Consider the following 27280-nt stretch of genomic DNA (forward strand, 5'->3'; position numbering starts at 1 on the left):
ATAAGGATAAGGATAAGGATAAGGATAAGGATAAGGATAAGGATAAGTATAATGATACAGATAATGATAAAGATAAGGACAAGTGCAAGGACCAGAAAGAAATGGATGAAAAAGATGGATAATTTAAGGATAGGCTTAGAGGTACATAGGTTTAAGAATAAAGAGTAAGAATAAAGACCAAAAAAAGGTTAATAATAACGATAAATATACAAATTAGTAGTACGTAAAATAATAATAAGACGGATAAGGATAAGGATACGGATAAGAAAAAGATTAAAGAGAAGAATCAGTATAAGGATAAGGTAAAGGAAGAAGATAAGGATAAATGTCTAAACCTTTATACACATATTTGATTACTTTAAACTCTGTTCTGTTTCAAGCCAAGTACATTATAATATACTTTTATGTACTGAATAAGTTAATAGCAAAAATTTCAACGAACAACATTAAAAGTATTCATATTTGCATTGCACCTCTATACTCATATGTAAGTACATACATGCATATGCATTCGTAAAGGTAACTCGTTTAAATATGCCCGGTAATTTGGCAATGATGAGAAGTTTCAAATTTAGTCCACTTGTTTATAGACACACGTAGTCAGAAATTTGTATTGCTTACTTTTACCTGACATTTGCATACATAAACATGTATGTACCTACATATGTGCAGTTTTATTAATCATTCCTTCCCGCTTCCCATTTTCAACACAACCGTTTTCCTTCTCCACGCAGATGGCATGGATGGCAAGCAGGCACGTCGCACTGGCACCAGCAGTCCGCTGGGTGAACTATTTGACCACGGTCTGGACTCTTACTCCGCTGCGCTCATACCCATTTATATGTTTTCACTATTTGGCACAAATGACTTGCCGCCGATTCATATGTTTAGGGTTATTTGGAATGTTTTTCTTAATTTTTATTTGACACATGTCGAAAAGTATAACACCGGAGTTATGTTCTTGCCGTGGGGATACGATTGCACGATGTGGGTAAGTTACGAGTATCACGAAAAAAAAAACAACAAAATTCTGCATGAGTTGGTGCACCCGGCCAGATGTAATTGCGGGCAGTTGCATTGCAAAGGCGATGGAAATGAAAGAGGGGATTTGTTTTAATGTTGAAATGATATGGATTTGGTAATTGCACTGGAGCGAGAAGCAATCGTAAAAGCAAGGGAAATGATAAATCTTTTGAAAATGGTTTGTATTAATATTTAAAAACTGATAGGTGCTCAGAAAAAATTAATTTTCGGTATGCTTAAAGTTAAAGTTAAATTCCCGAATGCCTTTTAACAAACTTTTCTTACAACATAAAATTTTTGTTGTACAATAAACGTATGTACTCAAGCTATGCTCTTCCAATAATCTTCTTTGAAACAAAATAAAAGTATAAACTATTAACAATCAGACAACTTTTCAGTCTGGCTTAAAGCAGACGTACCAATTAATCTGAAATCGATTGAATTTTATATTGATTTTCGGAAACAGAATTATTGGACCTTATATAGATTAAGGAACGTGAAGAGAATGCTTACGTTACTTACTATAAGTTTAAAAAAATCTTCACATACTTGCCATAGCTAGATTCTTCTGGCATAGGGCCAATGCTTGACGAAAGGGTTGAGAGAGGAACGAAAATCTCCTTAAATCTCAGATTTTGGCTTCCAGATCACAATTGTATGTTTCAGAAAATCCTAATAGATATTCTATGAAATGGCGATTGTATTTAACAGGGCAATTCTGGCTCAGAAAGTAAAAAGGCAAGATAGTTCGAAAGACTTTTGTTATTCTAGCATAAAAGTCTTAGGAAAAAGCTCTCTCCTTCACCGTTTGCAGTGAAAAGCTATTTTGCAACGACCGAGTGAGTGAGTCCCCGGACAGCGAATTTATTTTTTAGTTTACATTCTCTTTTAATTCTACGATTTTATTATTATAATAGAAAAATATATATATTTTGTAATCCATTTAATTTTTAGAAACTTATTGTAGGTATTTTTCCTTTTTTAATTTATCTATTTATTACCTCTTAATTTAATTTTCTTTTAATGTTTAGATTCTTTTGGTTTCAAAAGAAAATTTTTTTTTTATTGATTTCATAAAATTTTAGCATTTTTTTTAATTATTATATTTTTTTATTGTTTAAAGAATAAAACTATATTTTTTAATTTCATTTAATTCTTAGAAAAATTTATTAATTTTTTCTTTTTTGAAGTTAAGTCGTTTTTCCTTTTGTTAATTTAATTTACTTATAATTTTTATATTTTATTGTTTTAAAAAAGAAAAATATATATTTTTATTTTATTTAATTTTTAAGATATTACTTTACTTTACTCCTTTTTTAATTTAATTTTCTTTTAAGTTTCAGATGTCGCTTTTATAATAAAAATATATTTTTTTAATTATATGTAATTTTTAAGTAAGATTTCCTTCTTTTTGATAAATTTTTTTTCTTTAGCTAATTTAGTTTCAGTTAATTTTTAAAATTATGTTTTATTATTTTCGTTTTTTCTTTTTCTTTTAATTTTAATTTTATTTTTCTTTTTTAATATTATTTTAATTTATTTATTACTTGTATGGTTTTAAAAAGAAAAAATATATATATCTCTTAAATTTAATTTAGTAAAAAAAAAACTTATTGCTTAAAGGAGAACAGCTCCTATGAGCTCCTCGTTAGCAGATCTTTCAATTAGTCTTTTGGACGACAGTAAAGAGCTTTCAAGATAGTTGCCAGAGTTGACTTACGAAAACTTTTGTCTTTCGAAAGACTGTGGTGAGGTGAAAGACAGTTGCCAGAATTGGCATGTGGGTGTATAGGGAAGCCAAACGTCTACTATGATAGCCATTGGTAGCCGGGCAAAGCATCACATCTCCTTCGGTTGCGTCAGAATATTTCTTAGTTCGCTTAATATATCGATTGTTAGTTGGAAGCGCGTCTACAGTTATTGCTAACAGCGTGGTCAGAGATAATCAGGGGACCACATCTGATCCACATCTACAAAGCTCTCCACCATTTGCAAAGCTTAGGTCTAAACATGTCGACTCGTACTTTCTAAAAAGCGTTGAAGGTTATTTTGCCTGCAAAATTTCACGCAGCGCTTTTTCTAATTAGATTAGTACCTCCATATTCATTTTCTAACCATTACATTTTTCTCTTCCTACAGGGCGTCAGCTTAATGTTATTCTTCACCACACTGGTCGGTCCGAATATTTGGCATGCACACCCATTTTTGAATGTCAGTATGGCAAATATATTTGAGTTTGTGCTACTGACTTCGAGCATGATAAGCAGTCATCCAATTATCATAAAAAATATATATTTGTAAGTATTTTAAAAATTTGCAGAATTTCTAATAAAAAATGCAATTACACTGAAAATTTAAGTATATCTACTATATAAATATTTATACATACATGTATGTATGCTATGTTTTAATGACTATTCTTTACATATAAAAGTGATTGCATTCTCTCGGACAACAACAAAAACGTCATAAATGCATACATATGTATGTATGTATTAATGTGAGTGCAAATATTCATTCATGCTCATTTTATTTTGCAGATCATACAAAAATAAAACCGGTAAAATGCTTCCATTCATGGAGGCGGCGCGACCACTCTTCCCCTTCCTTTGGCTTTTCGCAATCGGCACATTTTGGTGCTTTTACTCGCGTAATGGCATCATTGATCTGTCGCCGCGCATACTATTCGTGCTCTTCGGAACGTTATTTTCCAATATTGCGGTAAGTGCATATCCACTTAGATATGGATATATGCATGTAGGTATGTGTGTAAAAATGGATGCATGAATGCACACTTTGATATCCAGGGAGCGTACCCTACATTTGATTGCGGCTTAAGCTTTGTGGGTGCATACATTCATACTAGGAATGTTAATCCCGGGATCCAAATATAGTAAAATTGCGTTTTTGGTTTTTCATTCTGACGTCAGTAAGGCAAAAATGATTTAAAAAATTCGGTGAAATGTGCTTAGAGAAAAAGTATAGGTACCAAATTGAAAAGAAAATAAGAAAATCCTGTAGAATTTAAACAGATTAAATTTTTTGGTGCAGAAAGACTGGTAAGTATTGAAAATGTCCTTTTAAAATTTTGTCCTATAAATTTTGCAATATTTATTTTTTTGAAAGTTGTATGTTAAGGACTTGTAAAAGTTCGATAACATCCTCGAATTTCGTGCTTCTAACTTTATCAGCTTAAAAAATTACCTGTTCGTCCTTATGAATCCAAACAAATTATTATTTTTTTTTGTAATTCTAAAGAAATGCCCTCTTTCATTTGGTACCCATATTTTTATTCTACATTGCATTGCATTTTTTTGGAATCAATCATATCTTTGAAATTACAAAGTCCTTTAAAATAAATGCTGACGTCAGAGAGAGAAATAAAGTCGTTACTTTAAATAAAAAATTAGGTTTCAAACCCATTTATTTATTACTTATTTTATGGTAGGAGAGCTTCCCAAACAATATAGAAACATTTTTTTCGATTTAAGCTGCTGAAAAGTAATGAATATCTAAATCCCAGGACAGGTCCCGGGGTCCCGGGATTGTGTTAACATCTCGAAAATCTCGGGATCGTAAAAAGTGAAAAAATTAACATCCCTAATTCGTACAAACATTTCTATGACGCATATATGTATGTATGTTTGTTAAATCTAAGTGCATGCATGTGACAAAATAAAGTTACTTCTACGGACAAGAATTATATATCTGCAAAAAAATGGAGCTCGTTGCGAAAAGTAATCAAAAAAGTAAGTTTTTTTCTGTATAGATATAAGAGGATTTTGGATAGTCACATAAAAAATATACTTTGACTTTGGTTGTCCTATGGAAGGGAGGGCTCAGCCAATTACCTTAACGCTTTTCAGGGAAACTTTTTCCAGGTAAAAGATAATCACAAAAATATTGATAACGATGACGACATCGATACTGAACAATAAAAAAGTATGAAAGTACTCAAATGAAATTTTGGATAACGTTAACAATATATTTACATACGTAATCATAAAAACTGATAATAACAATGATACAGCTATAATATAGCTGTTCATAAAAATATCGATAACTGTAAAAATGAAAGTAACAATAAAGGCGCTGGCCCAATGCAGGCTTGCTTTGCACGCCTTACTTACTTTAATTTGCTTTGATTTACTGCAAAAACTCGTCTGGCCAAATGCGGCTTGGAACGCTGTCAAAGCTACCAGCTGTGTAGTTAAAAAATTAAGGTCTGTTCCCTTACACTAAGAATAATTTTCCCACAAAATTCCAGAAAACTAAAAAAAAAATACAAGCAATCTTTTCAGATTTATTTTTAAATTGATGCGAATTAATTTTTGCATTTCAAAGGAATGATAATAATTATACATATATAGCTATACATTTATTAAAAACAAAAAATCCAATTTTTCAAGAGACGATTGACCAGTAGTTTGACATCATAAATATCGCTAGCTTTGTGTGAAAAGTTGCTAAGTCCACAATTTGTGAAACCTCATAATATAGGAAGCAAGAGAAATTAAGGATTAAGGTACTTGTTTCATTTTTTCTCATTTATATTCAATGGAAGGCAAATTTTCTAAGTCCAGAAGAGGCCCCGAAAATCCGATAAGGCCAAAATAATACGAAATATTTTAATAAAGATCGAATCCTTTTGATTCGTATGAAGTTTTGCTTTGCTTTAAACACGCAAAATGTTGTATTCAAAGTTCCTGTAAAATTTGTAAAAATGGACTCAGCAGCTTTTCAGCCAGCGATATGTTAAATATAAATATGGAAACATATAATCATTTTTATTAAACTTTCAATTACTCATATTATATATATATTTTTTAATTACGTAAGCAAATTTTTGTTCATAAAAGGGCGCAGCAGTTTGAATTCATTTAGAACGGGAACATACCTTTTTGTCAAAAGCCTACAAAGCGCTTTCAAATAAAACATTTGCCTATTTGAAACTTTGAGGCGCTTAAAGCAAATGAAGCAAAGCTGCCATTTGGCCAGCCTTCATACGTTTTAGTATATTCGAAATAACTTTTGACAGTTCTCAATGCGAGGCAAGCAAAGCAAGCCTGCATTGGGCCAATACCTTAAGAACCTCTTTAAGAACAGCAATAACAAATCAATATGATGAAATCGATAACGAAACAAGTTTGAAAATTTGGACAACGACAATAATGTATACAGCAATGGTATTCAATTAAAAACCAATAACGAAGTGATGCCGGTTTCGATAAAAATACTTGTACATGCAATGATAATAACGATGCCAATAACGATATAAAATCATCAGTAAAAATGGGAATTAATATTTGGTACCGGTAACGATGAAAGTTTTAGATTTAAAGTTAACAATAACGAAATCGATAACTATAGCTAAGTAGTGCTAAAGGTGTATATTTCGGAAACAAATTCCAAATCTACATACATACATATCGTCACCTGAAACTCAAAAAGACGTAACAAACATCATCGCTGAAATGCAAAAAGTCATAACTAATAGATTCAAAATTCACTTTTTGATTTATATAACTTCAGCGAATTACAACTCCCACAATTTTCCGAAAAAAAAAATAAAAATACTAGTCACGAATATTAATGACGACTACATATCGATAAGGATCATCATATTTAGCAATGAAAATACTCAAATGCAACATAAAATAAAATCGAAATTTTTTCGCTTACGATAAAAACATGAAATGAAGCAATGAAAATTTTAGTTTTAAAGATAACAATATCGAAATCATTAACTATAGCTAAGAAGTACTAAAGGTGTATATTTCATTAAAATAAAATTTTGAATTTTTATTAATAACTAGATATGATATAATCATAAGGATGACCATAACAGTGAAAATACAAAAATGCTATAGAAATCGATAGACATAATAAAAATAACAGCAGTAATGTGTGCAGGTGCGGTGCTTAACGCCCGTTTAATGCCGATTAGGCAGCTGCTTAAGAAGAGTAGCCTTCTCTAGTGATTTCCACCAGACAAGCGCTCCGTAAAACAAGATAAGCTACATAGACCCATGGGTCCATTGGCCAATGAATTACTTTGGGCGGGAGACCCCATGCTCTTACCAAGAGCTCCCCTGCAGCAGTACTACGCAACCGACGCGCCTTTCTTGCCCTTTTCCCAATCTTAGGCTTGCTATCGGGATGACCACTTTGGGTTATTTGCTTAAAAATTATTATTCTGTAGTGCATTTTATTGTTGTAAATTTCGCTATATGGGATTATAACATAAATATACTAGAAAATATGTATACTTTTTCATAAAAATCGTTCTAATATAAAAATGTAGTTTGACAAATAGGCACACTGAATTTTTCTAAGGGAGCTTAAGATCGCGATTAGAGCGAGACGAACGCGAACGTATATCACCTTTCCTTATTGCACCAAAATGTGTAGAGGATAGAATAACATTTTAAGGATCAAATAGTATGTAGGCAACCTATATCAAATATCTTCTGTTTCTGGTTTCCACTCCAGTAGAGTAGGTTGCATTCGATAAATTTTTCCCATCACTGTATATTTTTTAATGTATCACTGGACAATTCGTAAAACGAAAACAACGTTGCACACATTTTTGAGCAGACAATGATGTTTTCGCGTCACCTATTCAAGTACCACTTTTGCTCTTAATAACATCGTTGCTATCCATGCTGATGAGCGAGTTGATGCGTGTCACATCCTCTTATGGGTACTCGTTTTCAAATGTGGAATACTTATTAGTTATTTGGTAATACTTACTGTTGTCTAGCTTTTAAATGTTATGTGCTCGTTTATTGTTATCTATAACATTTTGCTCTCCGTTAAATAGCTAATATTTATTTATTTTTTTCATTATTTCTCTGCTTCCGCGATACAGTGTCGCTTGATAGTGGCGCAAATGTCCGACACTCGCTGTGATGGTTTCAATCTACTCATGTGGCCACTATTGGCTACTGTGGCTGTATGCTGCTTTCCGCGGTACGAACAATTGTGGGGCAGCGATATTAGCGCTGAAATGGAATGTTGGATTGTGCAGGCGTTAACGATATTCGTGACCATAGCGCATCTGCATTACGCACAAGGAGTGGTAAGTAAGAAATGTATATGTATTAAATAGTTGAGTTTTGGTACAGAAAACTGTGTAGCGAAAAAAAGTTGCGCTATCAAAACAAATGCTGCATATTTTAAGGAGTTTACTATTTTAGCTGAAAGTTTATATTTAAAATGTATCATTAGTGTTACTGCTTTAAAATCATCGGAGTCATTATACATACATACATCCCACGTAGAAAAATTACAATTGAATCCTAAAACCTTTATCTTTTTATAACACTCTCGTCTATGTTTTGCTTCCTCTGCCTTTACAGGTTTGCGAAATGTGCGATCACTTCAATATTCGTTGCTTTAAAGTAAGAGAAACTGCTTATATGGCACAAAAACTCACAAATACCTCGCCAAAGGATTCACCTGCGGTGACCAACTCTAACACATCTACACATTTAACCGATTCATTACTTACTAAACGTTTGAGTAATAACAAAAATGGACGAAATTCAAACAAATTGGATTAAAAATTAATATGGGACTAACATAATTTTAAATGCTATGGAATTTACAAAACACAAAAAAAAATATTGTATTAACCGTACAAAGTTCAGCCTCAAGGTATGCTACATACCACAATATTGCATGTAGCAGTAGCTACCTATTATTAACTTTAGGTAGATTTGTTTTTACTAATCACTAACAGTGAAATATGCAGTACATTTTTGGAATGCCTAGTGCCGGTTAAAAGCACTTAATGTAAGTGAAAATATTATAAGAGATTTTATGGGACAACACATCTCGGTTTCAGTGAAAGCTTAGTATTTAGATTTGTTAGCGTCCTAGGGATCAAAATATAATTAATACTGCTTCACACTGAGTGCTCAATTAAATACTAGACGTTTTTTGAAGAATTTAATTAAAAGATAATTGTCAATTTTCAGTCACTCTAATATATATGTATACGCATAATGCTTTTAAGCACTTTCGTACAACGAAGTAATAGTAAGTTATGTCGTACAATACTAGTTAAATTGGTTTAAGTTGAGGAATTGTTGTCACATAAAAAAAAAATTTATTTATTACTTATATTTAACGTTTTAGTGTAAAGGGTATAACGTAAGTATACCTAGCAATAATACATAGCAAGCAATACATAGTTACAATTCGGAAATCCCGTTTCTTATTGTAGTAGTATGGGACAGTGTTGCCAGAAATTTTTCTTGAAAAATCTGTCAAGTGAAGAATAAATCTTCGAAACTAAAAAAAAAATTTACAAAGAGGATTGAAAAAGTCTTTTTTGAAAAAAATATGTTTTTTGAAAAAAAAAATTTATTATTACTTATATTTAACATTTTAGTGAAAAGGGTATAATGTAAGTATTGAAGCTTTGCAGATATTTGAAACAGCTGCCATTCGGAAATCCCGTTTCTTATTGTAGTAGTATGGAACAGTGATGCCAGAAATTTTTCTTAAAAAATCTTTCAAGCGAAGATTAAATGCTCGAAACTCGGAAAAAATTACAAAAAGGATTGAAAAATTTTTTTTGGAAGAAATATATTTTTTGAAGATTTTAGAAAACAATTTCGAAACACACGAAGCAATCAATATACTCATGAAACTACGGGCCAAATATAGTAAAACGGCGTTTTTAGTTTTTCTAACTAGCCTCAGGAATTTTTTTAAAGAACTTTATAGTTTCAAAGATATCATTAATTACAAAAGTTATTTAAAATATTCAGATACCAAATGAAAGAGAACATTCCGCAGAATTAAAAAAAAAAGTTTAGTTCACAGGACGAAAAAGGTTTGAATGGCCTTTTAATTAATTTAATTTTCTATAAGCTTATAAAGTAAGAAGTTCGAAATTCGAGAATTTGGTCGAGTTAGTGTAGTTCTAACATATAAAGTTTTCAAAAATAAGTATTACAAAATTTCAAGGATATTTAAGGATACAGTTTTAAAAGGATATTTTCAATACTTACTCTTCCGTACGTACATTGTTTTGCGGAGCGCGAGAAGTTCGAAAACGCGAAAACAAAAAAATCCCAACATACTCTGTATAAAGTTTACTTATCACTTTTTGTCTACATGCCCCATTTATATCTTTATGATTTGAGATTTGTAGATTATTTGGTTTTCTTGTTATTTTTTTTGTCCTAATAAATCATATTAAGCAATTCCTTTATTCTGTACAAAGTTTTGAAAAAAGTTCACTTATCAATTTTCGACTAGATGCAAAATGAATACCCTTGAACTCTGATAAGGAGATGCGATGATCTCCGAAATAGCAGATATAACCATTCGTAAACTATTGTGGTTTTTTTCACAATAATTTTTCCATCAAACGGCCTCAAGCTCAATTAAAAAGTGTTTAATTTTTAAAGTATATAAATTATATATGTGAAGAATACCTCTTGAATTGGTAGTTTCCATCTTCTTGTCAATTTTTATTTTATTTAAATTAATCTGGAAAAAACTTATTTTACATCTGCTGTTGGAACTACATAGAAAATTTTCAAGTGCTCTAGAAGGTTTCATAATAAAGATTTTTTTTTTAATGGAATTTCGTTTTCATTTTAATATCTTCAGTTTAAATCTCTGACGTAATTTGTTTGAAATAAGTCTTCATTTTGTAGATAAATATATATCTCTGGCAACACTGGGATGGGTGAGACTTACTTCGCTTGTAAAATTAACAGAGTTATGTATGTGTTTATGCATACAAAAAATGGCACCTTATCAATACGGTGTAGTCTTTCGAAACTAATTACACTGGTTTACAGCAAAAATGTTCAATTTATGTCACTATCCAATTTCTATATAGAATTGCTAGCTGATTCCGAAAATCGACTTAATTTTTTATTCTATGGATAAGTTTCAAGATATTTTCAATTTACCGTTATCCAGCTTAAAACAAAAAGGGGTTCCACTTAATCACGTATATCTTACGAACCAATTTAATAATATTAATATGAAATACAGTAAATGAAAGCTAACGAAATTCTACATAGACCATATATACATCAAATTCAAATAGGTCTGATAGTTTCTAACAAATAAATTAATCATTCCAGATTTTTGGTTTTTTTGATGAACATATGAAAACAATCAAACTTTAACTGAAGAAAAATTAAAAAAAATAACAGGTTCTGTGAAAAATTTTTGCATTTGTGCTATAAAGCCTGTTCTGTTACAAAAAAAAAAAACAAGTTACTAATGAAGAAAATCGATGGATAAATAAAGAAGTAATGAGCATAAAATATCGGAAACCTATCGGAATGTGATGTATATTTTGTTAGCTTTCATTTGTCGTATTTAATTTTCGAATTGTTAAATTGGTTCGTGAGATATACGTGACTAAGTGGAAATACCTTTTGTTTTAAGCCGAATAACGGCAAATTGAAAATATCTAGAAAACGTATCCATAGAATAAAAAATTAACTCGATTCTTGGAATCAGCGGTCAATTCTAGATGGAAAACGGATAGGGTCATCCGTGGAGCAAAACCCAAACACAAACTTGTGATCCAGTGTAATTTATCGTATATTTTTAGTATTTTTATTAAGAGATATTCCAATAAAAAAATAGTTCTGCTCCTTTGGTCTTAAAATGCTTTCTATGATTAAGTATTTGATTTTGGTTTAGATCTTAATTTAGGACTAGCTCCTCATTTTGCAGTAAATTACGCTGAAATTAAGTAATTTCGCCTTGTAAAATCTGTCAGTAAATCAAAACAAATAAGACAATTTATTATAAATCAAGAAGCAAATCAAAAAACAAAACGGTGTTTTATTTAATTTAAAAGTTACTGTTTGCCTAAATGTATGCAAAGATTAACTTTTGAGAAATCTGGTCCTGCTTTTGAGTGCTAATGAAATTCATGAGCCATATGAAAGACCACGCGATATTTATTGGGCTGTGTTGCCAAGAGGTATGTAGGTTAGGGCGGGTCAATTTCTTTTTTACTTTGCGCGTATAGCATAGGAAGATTGTACGTATAATTCTAAGCCAATTTGCCGAAGAAACTATGGGTCTAAAATCAATTTGGTGTTTGCCGAATTGCGAAAATAGGTTTCGAAGAAAAGGTGAGAAATTACACCATTGCGGCCTCTGATATAAGTTTTAGGGAAAAGATAAGTGCAGAAATGGATTCTTCATACCAAAAAGTCCCTTACAGAACGTTTTTATACAAAATTTATGCGGCATTACAGCAAAATGCTCCACGGAGTAATCCCTTGGAGTTTTTTTGTGCTAATGCCCTAGGAAATCGAAACGTGAGGTCCAATCCCTGTCAAAAAAATAAAGATTCGCTCAGAGCGAGGGAGTCACACTGAAAAGTACCCTCCAAATTGTGAGTGTAAAATTTTGCTTATTTTGTACTATTTTAATTGGTCTCTCAATTGCCAAGAGAAAGAGTACGGGATCAAATTGCAGTAAAATCTTACTAAAAGTGTAAACATAATCAAATCGCTTAGCGAACTTCGTCGGAAGATAGTTCGCTGCCAAAATAAAAACACACTGCAGTATATAAGATTGCTCACAACCAAAGCGGCAACGAAATTCGTCTAACGAAATTCGTCGAGAAAGATTTATTTTTATTTTTTCCGCTATCGCCTTAGCTTTATTTCTTTACCTTTTTAGCAGATAATTATCAGGAATAGGCGGAATGGGAAAGTTGCAGTTTCATTTCCCACTTTGGTATTTTTATATTTTTTATTTGTCATTCGTTTCGGTACTTTTTTACTAGGCGAAATGTTGCGGCGAATATCACCCGACGGCATCGCCTCATCCGAGGAAGTTCGCTTAGCGATTTCATTCTGTTTATACTTTAATTCTGACTAATTTGACTCGTGCGGCATCGCAACTGTTAATTAAACCACATTTTTGTATGCATTACGGTTAATTTTGGGTTACTCCTAGGCCCTTAGGGAGTTCCTTTACGTATGTATGTGCATGAAGTTGTCTCGATTTTTGCAGGGAATGACTAAGTTCTGTGTTGGCACAACCCAAAATTACACGTTTCTTAGAAAATGTGAAGAACTATTTATTAGCACATGATAATCACATAGACAAGGGAGACTTTACCTTAGGTTTTTTTTAACAAGTTATAACAAAAATTTGCTCTAGTTTTTGCTGAAAGGTAAATAAAAGCTTAAGAGCCTGTCAGACGTGGCAATTTTCCGTCTTTCGCACGCAATTCGCTGTCAAATTGAGAAAGAGAAATTTTATTTCGATGTGTGAACAGCCAGAAAGATCTTTCTGTCACTTTTCGGAAACCAGTTTCAGAAATAAAAGTTGCAAGGTGTGACTGCAACTGCAAGAGCGAAAATCGATTTCGGAAATATTTTTCAACTTGCTCGTGCTGCACTAGCAATTTTTATTTCTTCTGCAAGTGCTGTCAAACTAATCGAGTATTGCCGTGTGGCACTGATCGTGAATTTGTGTAAAATAATAAAAAATATTGTTGAATTAAATATCAAAAATGATTGAAATATATTATTTTGCTTAATATATTTAATCGTTAAATTATTGTTCACACGGCCAATATGTTAATTATAACCTATATTTTGAGGCTTTTACAAGAGAAATAGCAAACAAACGACAACCCCACCGCCCATATGTTGCATTTTAGTATCGATAAAGATTGCCAGAAACTCATTCGCTGTGTGAACAGCCCAAAAGCGATTTCAGAAATTTTTCCTGCAATTCGCCTTTCGGAAATAAAAACCTTTCGAAAGACACTTTCCATGCAAGGTGTGACTGCTCATGCAACTGATTTCTCAATTTGACAGCCTTTCCGAAATTTATTGCATCGAAATATATTGCCATGTCTGACACGCTCTTTAGTGTACATTTTTATTGCATAATTACGAAAATGCCAAATTTGGAGTTGTGCCTATTTTGATGACGGTGAGCGAAAATCTCATTGAGCCATTCAAAATTATACCGAAATGAGTCGTAGTGCCAAGAAGCACCAAGAGTTGAGTCGAATGGCCCAATTGATTTGAGTATTTTATAGCACGCTTCTCGGCAAAAAGTGTGACTAGATTAAATACTAACACAGGACCACGATACCTTGTAACCAACATTAGTAACCAACTTGGTAAAAAATATTTGGGGAAAAATGGTTACATTAATATTGTGATGCCATTAGACCCGACTAGTATGTAACCTAACCTTTTGCACATACTTTAAAACTATATCCTAGTAGACTAGGGCTGCCGTAAACCTGAGCCCATCGACCCGGACACGTAACTATTATCCATATTGATGACTAAGATACAGGTGAATATGGTGTCAATATATTCCTATAAGTACAGTTGTTTTGACTCTAGCGTTGCATTATTCTGAAGTAAAGATTTCGAGACCAGGAATAAGTAGCCAAAATAAATTGTTTTGAAGTGTTAGGTCAACTAACCTAATAAATTTAATGTTTGGGTTCCTACACTTTTGCTAAGTGCTTGGCCGAGCTGCTCCTCTAATTTGTGCAGTGCCTCTAGATGTTGTTACACAAAATGGAAGGACTTACAGTTTTATGCTGTCACCAAACAGCTAATGGATTTTATGAGAAACTTTTTTATGGCAGAAATACACTCCGTGGTTCGCCACGAAATAACTTTTTCTAATTTAGATGTTGCTCGGACCGGGGATCAATACAAGGTCCTACGTAGTGGTAGGTCACACCTCTGACCACTCAACCACAAACGAATAAAGCCACTTTATCCAAGTATCGAGGAACAAGATCGATGTTTTGAGCATTGGATTTTGTCTCAAACCATCGATTATTTACAAAAATCGATGTCGATGTCGCAGCCCTAATCCGTAGAGCTGAATGCTTGATGATGATGTGTTGTAAGAAACTCTCAAAATTTGAATTTATTTTTAGCATACAAGAACACATTTCTCTTGACTGTGACGTAACATGGAGAAATGTTCAGCATGGTGAATGTTTTATCATGGCCTTGAATGCTTGCCTTACCACCATTAGCAAATTTCCAAATATTTTGTAATGCGCTTCGAGTTCATTTTGGCACCTTTTTTTACAACTTGCTGATTTTTTTGGTTAAAATTTCCGTCCCTGGTATAATATATCATAACAAATAAAATTTTACGTCTCAATACAACATATATATTTGATACGAACCTTTAACGAATTTCTTAAAGAAGTATGCATTTTTTTAATGAAAAGAACAGCTTTCAAAGAACTTCTCCAAAAGGCCTCCTGAAGAACGTTCGACAAAAGCTCTTCTGGAAGCTCTTCTTTGGGTAGCGAAAGCATTTGTGCGACTCCACACAAAAAGGGAGGAGAAAGAAATGACTTTCAGTAAAGCCTTTTGACAGAGATTTTAGTAACTGAAATTATTTACTGCGTAGTATGTATAACCCCTCAGCCGTGTACCTGTACAGGAACTTGCACTTTTTGACATTTGTCTAAAGATGAAAAAGGAAGAGTTTACCAAAATATACCTTCATTAAAAAACCAGGACAATTTAAGTGTTGTCCAGGACACCAGAACAATTTTCCTGAATCAGGAATAATCCTGGAACACCAGGACGTCTGGCAGCCCTACAGTAGACCACCTGGTCATGAAATTTTTGCTGGGAAGCTATGCGATATTTGCATGCAAGTGCTGCAAAATTGCGAGATTTAATTTTGGTTTAAATACATGCATACATACATACATTATTAATGAATGCGTATTAGGCTACTAAGCTAACTGGATGGAGCTTAAAGCTGCATTTTAGGCAACAGTTGGGTAAGGTGGAGTATGAAATGTTGCACTATTCATTATTTTAACTGTCACTTTATTATGTTTTATTTGTCTGTCTGGTATGTGTGTGCTACTATGTAATTTGTCTATTTGTTTCTATGCATATGAATTCACGTGTAGTGTTGCATTAAATACGCAACCACCATAATAGTTTATCATTATTTAATGTTGCATGCGTCGCGCTAATGTTTCACTTGGAAATTTAATTACGATCATAAATTAGAAGTTATTTATTTGCTTAAACTATAGGGGCATTTTTACAGGTATTTATTTATTTTTATTTTATTTTTTTTTTTAAATGAGTAAATAAAGCTTAATGTATGCCAAATATTTACTTATGTTTTGAGTAAATTAATTAAATAAAATAAAAACATAGAAATGAATTTGTGGGAATGTTTTTTATTAAAATATGTGTTAATTAAAATTAGTTTGACCACCAATTTTTTATGCACTATTACGCATGTACTCCTTTACTTCTGTTTTATAAATTTTTAAATGTGTAACTGTGATTGTTGCGGTTTGAAGGATAGAACGCTAGAAAGATAATTGAGCAGTGGTAGTAATTTTTCCTCCTGTATGAAGTCCATGGCGAAAATTTCTTGATTAATTGCCTTGCAATCCAATCCATTGACAAACGACGAGAAGAGTGTTTACTTAAGAGTACATTTGTTAACGGATCTGAAGTGGCAGCCAATATGCTTTGTTGTTTGTACTGTTGTTCATCCTGTTAGACGAGCGTGTCGATACAATCCCAGCATCAAAGCGAGTTTTTTCAAAACCTTGTTCACTTGCGACCGCGGTCTGTCGGAGCATAAGGACGACGCAAACCAAGAGCCATAACAATGTTAATTTCTTATGGCAAAACATGTGCAACTTACCAGAGGTGCTGCTAAATTTTTCGACATCAAAGGGCTGACTTTTTTAGCTTATTTTTTCGTTTCCTCTAACTTTTTCTAACCTTTTTTTTTAGTAAATTTAGCTTAATTGTGATCCTTTGGTCACACTGTTGAAGACTACCATAAACAAACTGCTTAGCTTTAGACATGAAAAATATACCAAGTATTCACCTTACGCTAAATCTTGGAAAATATCTTCAAGAAGAAGAATTGCGATGGAAATGCCGCTTTCTACAACACGAACATAAATTGTAGACAACTCGATACGTTTTAATTCGTATCCCCGCGAGACTAAGCTGTGTAAACTGACATTGAGGAATACCGCCACGACCGTCAGAATTATGAAGTAACTCTCCGAGCTGTTTGATGCCAAAAAGGTTTCACACAGAGCGAGTGCCTATCGTTTGATTTATTTAATTTGATGTAGATGATAAGGGTAATTTTCTAGACTTCCTGTTAAAGATAACCATTGCTTTAGCTGTCTGTAAAATTTGTCGCTCACATGCTTATAATAGGCAATCGATAAAAATTCGATAAATCATACCGCCCGTAAATTTTTAGCAGGCAGTCCAAAAAACGGCTCTCAGAGCAGCAGAAATAAATCGCATACTATAATAACTAGTGCTGTATGCCGAAGAGAAATTAAATACAGCGGCTCAGCAGGCTCGGCAATATTGTACGAATGAACACAAATGTTCCAGCCCTTGTGGTGACAGAGCAAGACGGAAAGTTAAGGTGGAGAAGAACTTGGCTTCGCTTGCTATTTCCAATTGGCGTCAACGGTGTCAAGGACGTTTCCCAGGTTTTGATTTAGATTAAAATACATATCGCACACGATCTTCAAAGGTACCGCAACTCAAAATTACATGTTCGTAAGAAAATTAGAAACAACTTTTTCTAAGCACATGATAATCACATGGGCAAGGGAGACTTTACTTTAGGTTTTTTCAACATATTATAACAAAGATTATAAAAATAAATAGTAAATAAGAGCTCTGTTCACATTTTTAGTACATAATTTCAGAAATGTCAAATATTGAGTTGTGACACTTTTTTAAATCGTATGCGATATGTATTTACGTGGATTTCAGTGAATGTGAAAGTGCTGATGCAATACTTCGCTTGAACTAGGATATTTTTCGGTTATGAATTGTACCACTAACACCGTGCGACAGTAAATTTCACACACAAAAAAATGAGTATATTCGCAAAACTATGGGTAAATTATAGTAAATCTACGTACATAATTTATCTCGCTGACGCGTCAGGATTTTTTTTGAAAGGACTTTGAAATTAAAAAATATGATTATTAAAAAAAATATTATTTCAAAAATTCAGTGCAATGTAGAATGACAATAAGGGTATCATGTAAAAGAAAAAATTCTGTAGAATTATAACAGAATAAATTTTTTGGTACATAAGGACGAAGGGGTATGGAGATTGTTCTTAAAAAAATTTTCTTTAAATATCCTTGAAAATTTGCAATATTTTTTTTTACTATTGTTTGAGCACTAATATATGTACGAGGCTCCATCGAATTTAGTACTGCAAACTTTATTAACTAAAAAAGATAAAATTTAATAAAAGCACATGTTCAATACCTACTCGTGTTTGTAAACCAAGAGGCTTTGTTGTTTTTAACTTCTAAAGAAATTTCTCTCTCATTTGGTACCCATACTGTTATTCTACATTGCACTGATTTTTTTTATTAATTTTTTGTATTAATCACATCTTGAAAATTTCAAAGTTTTTGGAAATAAATCCTCACGTCAGAGTTAAAACCTAAAACCGCAGTTTTACTATATTTGGCCCATAGTTGCGTGAGTATATCGATTCTTTCGTTTTATTTTATTTTATTTTATTTATTTTTTTTTGTTTTTGTCGCACGGTATTTACTTATTGATGCTTAAGTTCAGAAAATTTCTAACAAAGGTCTATAGAATAGAAGTTGAAACTGCAGTTTTCCAATGCATGCCGCTTTTTTAGGCTAAGCACTGAAGTTTTTTGGTGTGTGCATGCTATTTAAGCTACTACGGTTCTACACGCTCATTATAACGGGGAAATAATAGAATACAAAGAAGTAGTATTAACACATTTGTGTTTCTTTCAAAACGCCTTAAAAACTTTTGTAGATAACAAAGCAAACGGATGAGGCAAGAGCCGTGGCAAGCGTAGCGCCCGAACATGAACTCCAACAGAACTCCACTCCAGTTTGAGAGCAATGCAGTTTACAAGCAGTCAGGAAACCACGAAAATCGAGATCGAAACCGAAACCAAATAGTAAAGACCAAGTAGAACACGTATGCAAATAAGTGTGCTTATGTTAAATCTCAAGTGCCATATCAACTAAGTTAGGTATATAAATTCAGACCTGCGTACTTTTTTTTAGCTTATATACTTTATCTGTATGAATATTTATAATAAATTTAAATAAAAAACTAGTTCATATTATGTATGTAGAAATATCTTTAAATAAATTTAATCGAAATACATCTCTTCGAAACCTTTATTTCAATTTTCTTTGGTTTCCTGCTCTTCAGACCAAATTTCGCCATCTTTATAGCGTGTTGGCCAAAAAATATATGTAATGCCGATTTCATTGAATTTAAGGTTTCTAAATAGTTCTAGTGACGCAAATTTTTTTTCATATACCATTGTACACACATCGTAGCCCGCTTCGGCAATTTGTTGTGATAACTTTTGTACAGTTGCTGCAGCAAGACCACGTCGACGATAAGCCTCTTTTACGTGCAACATGCCCAGCAAGCCCATGTTGCATCTAACGGATAATAAAGAGATAGAAATTATTAAATTACATACATACATATGTAAAGTGAATTCAACGTAAAAAAGTAAGTAAACTAACCTTATACACCAAGCGATTAATTCACCAGTTGATTTCAAATAAATTCCAATATTGTGATTGTAAGTAATGAGCCGTTTTATGTATTCCAAGGAACCGTTTTGGCGCGAATGCCAATTAGCATTTACGGTAGCAGCATCTTCTATCGTTAGTGGGCAGTAATCGAATCCCTCGGGGAGTGAGCTACATTTATTATTATTATTTATTTATTTTTATAAAATATTTTTTTTTTTATATTTTTTTTTTAAATAATAAAAAGCTAAATGAGTTGCGCATTTGAAAGCTACAAAAAATGGAAAATATCACTGCAAGGACACAATTTTCTTGAATTTTCAGCGCTTTCTTTTGTGAGTTCGATATTTAAATCTAAAGTTAGAAAAATAGAAAAAAAACTAAATACGAAGATGAGAAAAATGATGGGTTTGTTGAATTTATTAAATAAAAAAATTTAATGTTAACGCAACATACATATGTACACATATAGTAATTTTCAGTTTTGTGGTATTGGTGAACAAATACCATAAACATAACTACATATGCCATTATCCATTGTATATCGAAGTAAAATTGCATTCTTTTTATTTTCAATACATATGTATGTATATCATGTACTAGACTTGTTTGGTTTCGTCTACGAAGCCTAAAATATTTACACGCATTAACTGTGAAAGAAATTCCCTAATTTATTTTTAAATATTATCAATATGGTAACGCTGCTATCAACGTGAACAAATTATGAAGTTCCAAAAATCCCAGTATCCGTCAACAAGTTGTTTATTGAAACTACCTACTTTTTTCTCAAGGTTCGATCCATAACAGATAAAAGTTTCAACGCTTACACAGAATTAACAAAAACTCAGTGCAACAAATTTCAAAAAGTTGGAGGTGATGGTCAAAGTCGGGCGAACAGCATTTGATTAAGCTGGTCAAATAATGAAAAAGTACCAAAGGATTTGAAAATGTTGCCATTTCTTTTTTATCTCAATTTGTAATTTCGTAATTTCTTGAAAAAAAAAAAATAAAAATACATTTTCTAAAGTTATCGGAGCGGGAATGGGAGGGGATGGGAGGAGTTTATAATTTTTATTATTTATATAAATGTATGTAGGTACGCAATTTGTGGGTAAAACAAAAAAAATCATTGCTTTTGTTTATTTTCGAACCCTAAATTCACGACTTCAATCGATGTAAAAAAGAAATGAGAACCAACTTTTAAAAATGCTTTGGTATTTATTCATATTTTGACCTCTGTTAATGAATGCAATTGTTCTCATTCATATCACTTTTTGAGTGTTGCACTATGAAATTAATAAAATTTCAAAAATTTTTTATCAAAATTTAAAATTTTTGTATGTATAAAATTTTTAGAATATTTTCGAGTTTGCCGTTTTGTAGCACATTCAATTTAAGCATAACATGTCGCTAAAAGTTACCATTGATTTTTAATTTTTTTTTTGTCGAAGGTGTTGAGCATATTCCTTCCATATAGAAATAAATTTTGTTCATGAGTAATCTAAAAAATCAGTGGTAATTTTTGGCGAAAGGACACTTGTACTTTTCGGTACTTAAAGTGATTTGTTTTTTTGTATCCCAAATTGCAAACTTGAAAATTAAAAAAAAAAATTAAATAAAAATGTTGATGAAGGTTTATAAAAGCTTTATTATGTTTTTTAACTTTGTGTAAGATTTGAAACACTTATTTATATGGTTTCTGTATGAGTAGAACTATAGCATATTTTAAATGAAAATTATTAAAGATAAATAAATAAATATAAAATGCAAACAATATCATTTGGAATTTTACACCTTACTCCAAAATTGGTTCAGCTAAGAAAATGAATTAGTGACGTTTTTTTTAAATAAAAAATGACGGAAAAGTTTTTAAAAATCTATTGAGTTTGCTCGAAGCTTGTTACTAGGGGGGTTTTGGGGTTACCGATTATGAGTCTGAGCTTAAATTTTTAAAATTCGAAATGGCGTATCCAATATGACGTAAAATGTTGTAAAATTTATTTCGCGAGAAAAATATGTACGTTTGTTTAAAATAAAAATTTCCTTGAAAGTACTATAGCTGATTAAAAATCCAAAAAAACATTGCTTTGTATTTCAAAGCACTATAGAAAATCCTTCTGATTATTTCTCTTAACTCTCTTACCCAATCTTCATTTGTAAAATCTCCTCTTTAGGTAATTTCATCACATGCAGTCGCACCATGGCGTTATGCATTTTTCGGTCTGCTACTATTTTTAAAGTCGTTTCAGAATGTATGTCGGGCACTCCCATTATTTTATACCCCAAACTCCAGTTGAGTTGGGGCAATGCAATTTTCAATTCTTCGACCGCTTTTTCGGTATCCAGTTCATTGCTACGGCACTTATAGCACTTATATGTATGCATATACTTATATGAACTAGACAAAAAACTAAAAATACTTTACAAACTGTTAAACTCTGCAATTTCAGATATTTTAATTGACCATAAAAACTCGGGTTACAATAATTTTTTCGCAAAATTTTTCTGAAGTCTTATATTTTTCTCTCCTTAAGGTAAAATTAGTAAAGTAAAAACAAAATACGCGCATTCAGAGGAACGATTTTCTTCCGTGGCCGCCTGAGAGAAAATATCTGAGCTTATCGGAGCTCGAATCACTGTCCGGTACAGTTTGTGTGCTCCCGCGTACGTTGTTGAAACTATTCGACCTACTTGCCTATTTTCCATTTACTTACGGGTTATTTGCATTAGGAATGGAACTTTTCTAAGTACTAATCGAAATAGAATAACATGGAGGTATCGAAAATAACCTGAGATCACCAAAGCCAAATACCAAATACAACTAAAACATTCTGAAGCTAAAAAGTGGTAGATAATTTTGAAAAGAGCTAAAAGAAGAGCTAGGAGCTAAAGCCCAATTTTCGGAGCTAAATAGAAAAATAAAGAGCTAAATCGAGCTCCAAAAGCACCAAATTGGCAACACTGAAAATATGGCTCGATTTGTGATCCACTCGGTTTGTTTTGTCTCATAATTAATTTTGGTTATGGTTAACACCAGGGCTTCGAAGCGAAGGTTTTTTTTCTTCGCTCCACTCCGGTATTTTATTTCGCTCCAAGCTCCGCTCTTGCTTCCAATAAAAATCTTTTTTATTTATTTATTTACATATTGAGCACTAACCACCGAAAAAATGTACGCGACATTTTTTTTTTAATTTTCTTTTTGATGCAGAAATACATCTAGATGCTCTAGGAACACTTCTGCATCCAGAGGAAATATTAAAAAATTTCCAACTTAAATAGGGAAATTTATATAACGCGGTTATTTTCAGTGACATAAAAATTATAATTTAGGTAAATTTATTTAATTAGGAAGTAACTTTAAATTACAAGAAAAAAAAAATTAATTTATTAACTGATTTTTTTTTTAATTTTTATTGAGCTTGAGGACGTTATTATTGAAAATTTTTGTGTAAAAACAATAATAAAAATATTGCAAAAAAAATCGTTTTTCTTTAAGGAGCTAAGGAGCAAATGAAATTTTTCAGCTCCACTCCAGCTGAAATCCTTTGCTCCTTAGCTCCCTTGCTCCGCTCCGCTCCGAAGCCCTGGCTAAAACAGTTCAAGTTGTTGTATTATATTTTTTGTTTAAAATTTGTTTTTTCCTTTTCTAGTAAGTTTTTTTAGCATGTTTTCTTCCCCGTGCGAATTGATTGTGATAGATATGGATTTAAGTAAGAAGCTGGAACGCGGCAGTTTATCAATAGTATACGACTTTGAACGCGCGTAAATGTACATTTGTTAAATGCGATAGCATGAACGCTCTCGAAAAAAATATGTTCCAAATACTTAGAGCCGATTTCTCAAGTGACTTGTAACTTTAAAGCTCACTCTATATTTAAAGGTTGCATTAAAATTTATGATTGTGCATTTTATTATTCGTTGTAAATTGGTTTACAACCAAGAAACATACATACGTCATAAACCGATAATAGGAATGTTTAACTTTACACATAACTTTACTTTTAATCCAACATTTAAAAATAAAGTGAACTTGAAACTTAAAGGGTACTTCGGAAAACGGCCCTAAATGTTGCATTTTAAATGTAGCAAAAACGCTGCAAAAGTTACAATTTTGACCTTGCTCTTACTTGTACACACGTACACACTTACATAACGTCGTTTAAAGTACAAAACCGCATATCAAGAAAATGCTAAACCTCGTACGTGAGGTTGCCTCAATTTTATAGGAGAGAGTAAAACTTGTATTATTTCAAAACGGTTCTTTCTTTTATCCATATTTATACCTTTTTCTTATGTCTAAGTATCGATATTTTAGTACTATAGTATGAATGGATATGGGCTTGAGCCAGGAGCTTCCGGTGAGCAAATACCTTTTTTTGGCACAAAAGTCAGTAACGAGGTTTTGCAGAACAATAAGTTAAGTATGTTATTCGAGTAGCCACTCACAAGTATCTTATTTAACTGACCACAATTAGATAAAGTCCACTCTTCTTCCATACTTTCGGCAGCGTATAAATATTAATATGCCTCTGGCGTGGTTCCCTTTCGAACCAACTGATATACATAGTTATCTAATATTTGATAGCCAAGAATTTGTGTTGGTCCATTGGCTTTATACAGTGCTCGTAATGTTTTTAAATCTTCGAGATTGTTTAGTGTTATTAAGTATTTTGCCATTTTGATATTTATTTGCTTAACGAATGACCGCTAACTGTACTCTTCAAATTACAGTTTGTAACTGAATTGTAGCTGTTTGAGAAAACGGTGTAATTCCAATGCGATGCGATAAATTGAGAGCGCTGAGAAGCACAACTGGGTGCACTTTTCGTTACGAGTATTTACATTCACTTTTATTACAGTCGCTGTATTATTTAATTCCGTGCGATAAATGTATTTGATGGGAGTGAGAAAGAATTAACCCTTCCGCGATGTTGTTGCTTGCCATCAAACTTTGAGCAGCGAAAGTATTTGCACAAGGTTATTATAACTTTGTTCATATAACGGTTGTTTGTAACAGCCAGAACGAATCGAGATAGATATACTCATATTGAAAAGAGAAATCGATTAAGGCATGCCTGTCCGCCTAGTCGTCCGGCCGTGTACACGATAATTCGAGAAAAAGTCGAGATATGTCAACGAAATTTGGTAGGTAGGTTCCCTTGAAAATGGGAAAAATCGCACAATAACCGCGCCCACCTCCTATATAACGGTTTTTCGAACTATGCAAAAACTAGGATATTTCCTCAAATACCGGATCAAAATTGTTGAAAGTTGGTTCGCGATGTAGAATTTTGGCATAAAATAAGACAGTTATGAAATTTTTAGAAAATGGACATGTCACCGCACCAATCCCCCTAACTCGGTGCGAAAGCTTTACTAAGAAACCCGTTGACAATCTTTGAAATCAGACAAGAACCACGCCCACCTCCCAGTAAAACGGTAATTTAGAGAAATATGAAAACGGCGATAAATTAGTAACTATTTAAGTAAATTTACTCAAAATCGAGACATACAATGACGTTTTAGCAGAAAAAAATATTTAGGTAAATTTTTGGAAAATGGGCGTGGCACCGCCCACTTACGCCTACATATGCGTATCTCGATAGACGGTTTATCACAACCTCGGCACATTTATCAACCTTGCCACCAAAAAGCAATATGTTGAGAATTTTTTAAATTGGACTGAAGACCCAAACTTACAACAATCTCTTAACAAGAAACAAGATTATTGATTTTTTTTTAAGTTAGCGTGGCACCACTCACTTATGACTGCATAAGTGTATAGATAACCGCCTTATCGATGTAATAATAATTAGGGAATACATACATTACGGCGGGTCGAAAATCTAATTTTTCTCAAATCCCTTGGTAATAGTGAAAATATATTGTATCATGAAGTCAACAACAAGCCTACAAAATATTAGTATTTTATTTTAGTTGTAAGAACTCGCACATCCACCGCAAAGTGACCCACAGCACACTAGTCGAATAAGACCAATTCTTGTTAAAAATTCTGGGTTCGGCAAAAGGGTTTGGTGCATATTATTAGATAATGAAACCGTGTACGCAAAAGATAAATTCAAATTTCATTTCTCGCAGCCCTTTAGCTTATCGTTAATCTCAAGGTTATTTGTTTTCAATAAAATTTGAATTGTTCTCTTGATAATTACACTGGCCTATAGTCAAAAGATGTAATGAACAGCTTCAATATTGCTGGCGTGCATTTAGGTTGCTGGTTCCAAATATTCTAATCTTTTTTTAATATAAGCTATAGTTTGCGAATTTAGGAACAATTTCGGTAACTCTAATAGAAAAGCCATTAGTTTCCATCATCGTGGAAAAATTTTGTTTATGCAAATGAGTATGGAAACACTGAACACGCACAACTTCTAAAACACTAATTGGTTTACTTATGTTTATGCATACAATATAAAAATTGCAAATATAAGAAAATGACAAAAAAAATTGTACAACGCTTTTTTTTTATTTTAAAATAATTTGTTTATAATCTGAACGATTTTAGTCATATTATTATCAAAAATCAGTAACATTAAGTGTCGCCTTCAATTTGGTAATTATTAAGTACCGATCGAGTAACATTTCCCAAAGTTATATCGAAGTGTTAAGTGGATCTCCAGTTTTTTTCTAGAAAAATTTCTCTTCAATTGTATAAATAACTTTTAAATGATAGAACCGGATTCCAGAAAAGTGTGTCAGGGAGTGAATTTTTTCGTTCAAGCTAAATGCAAAGCAATATCGTCCTATTGGAGAGTCCTGAAAAGGATTTAAAGACTATTGCATTTACCTACAGTCACTTTTTCACATAATGGAATTAACTAAAATATTTATACCTAAACACTTATTGCACGTCCGTTACTTTCATTTAACGGCTAATTTAGAAACCTTGAAAAATGTGCTTCTTCGGTGGCTAATGAAACCATCCGCACCAATTTTAAAGACTGCATAAATGGAGTTAAAATGGGTGTTTCTCACCCTAATTGTATTATGTTAATGTATCTAAATACTTGTATGCTTGAAACTACTATTAACTTATCAAACGATTCCTAATCTAAGACAATACATGTTTGAGTTCATTCACCACAATCTTGAAAACTGACCAAATCGGCGTGGCCAAGTCCATGGCCCACTTAATATTATATAAACATTCGAAAACATTACAACGTTTGAAATAAACCTCGTCTCACTTTTTTGAATTTTTCACTTGGTTGCTGAAGTATTGAAGAATTGAAAATTCATAAGGGAAAATTATAGTTTTTGTAAGTTTTATCTTAATATCTTAAAAACTTGTAGACTTATTGAAAAATGATAAATGGACGTGAGATACTAAATTTAATAACCAGGGAACGGATTTTATGGAAATTGCCTTTTTTCCTGCTAAAGAGATAGAGCGTATCCGATTAAGAATGTCCACGATTTAGCTTTCCCTGATTCCATCTATACACATTTGATGTTGCCTTTTTTAATATATTTGCCTTGTTTTTGCCTTTTCTACCTTTAAAAAAGTGATTATAGCATTTAAAATTTTTTTTAAATATTAAAAAATATACACATGCCCATGCGGCTTATAGAAGCGCAGGGACCTCTTGCCAAATTGGTGTTGGAAAAATTCAAAGCTCAGCTAACGTAGGCTTCGAGACAATAAGGGGTGCGGAT

The 27280-nt window shown here is 32.3% G+C and overlaps 1 protein-coding gene and 1 pseudogene across 2 annotated transcripts in view; one reads left to right on the top strand and one right to left on the bottom strand.

Moving 5' to 3' along the window:
- Nucleotides 1-18986, top strand: part of LOC118740493 (ethanolaminephosphotransferase 1) — a gene marked incomplete at its 5' end in the record, with an annotated part of 20385 nt that extends 1399 nt beyond the window's left edge. Inside the window, 6 exon segments of one of the 2 annotated variants that reach the window (XM_036472049.1) lie at nt 735-991; nt 3163-3320; nt 3564-3744; nt 7895-8104; nt 8385-8426; nt 18864-18986. In XM_036472049.1, coding sequence (XP_036327942.1) covers nt 735-991; nt 3163-3320; nt 3564-3744; nt 7895-8104; nt 8385-8426; nt 18864-18947 — 932 coding nt within the window. 2 annotated transcript variants of the gene reach the window in all.
- Nucleotides 18987-19179: 193 nt separating this feature from the next.
- On the bottom strand, nt 19180-24317 carry LOC118740494 (annotated as a pseudogene).
- Nucleotides 24318-27280: the final 2963 nt, after the last annotated feature.

The sequence above is a fragment of the Rhagoletis pomonella genome, unplaced genomic scaffold (assembly GCF_013731165.1).
Source record: "Rhagoletis pomonella isolate Grant_MI unplaced genomic scaffold, Rhpom_1.0 Rhpom_scaffold_00006, whole genome shotgun sequence".
In the NCBI taxonomy this organism is placed as follows: Eukaryota; Metazoa; Arthropoda; class Insecta; order Diptera; family Tephritidae; genus Rhagoletis; species Rhagoletis pomonella.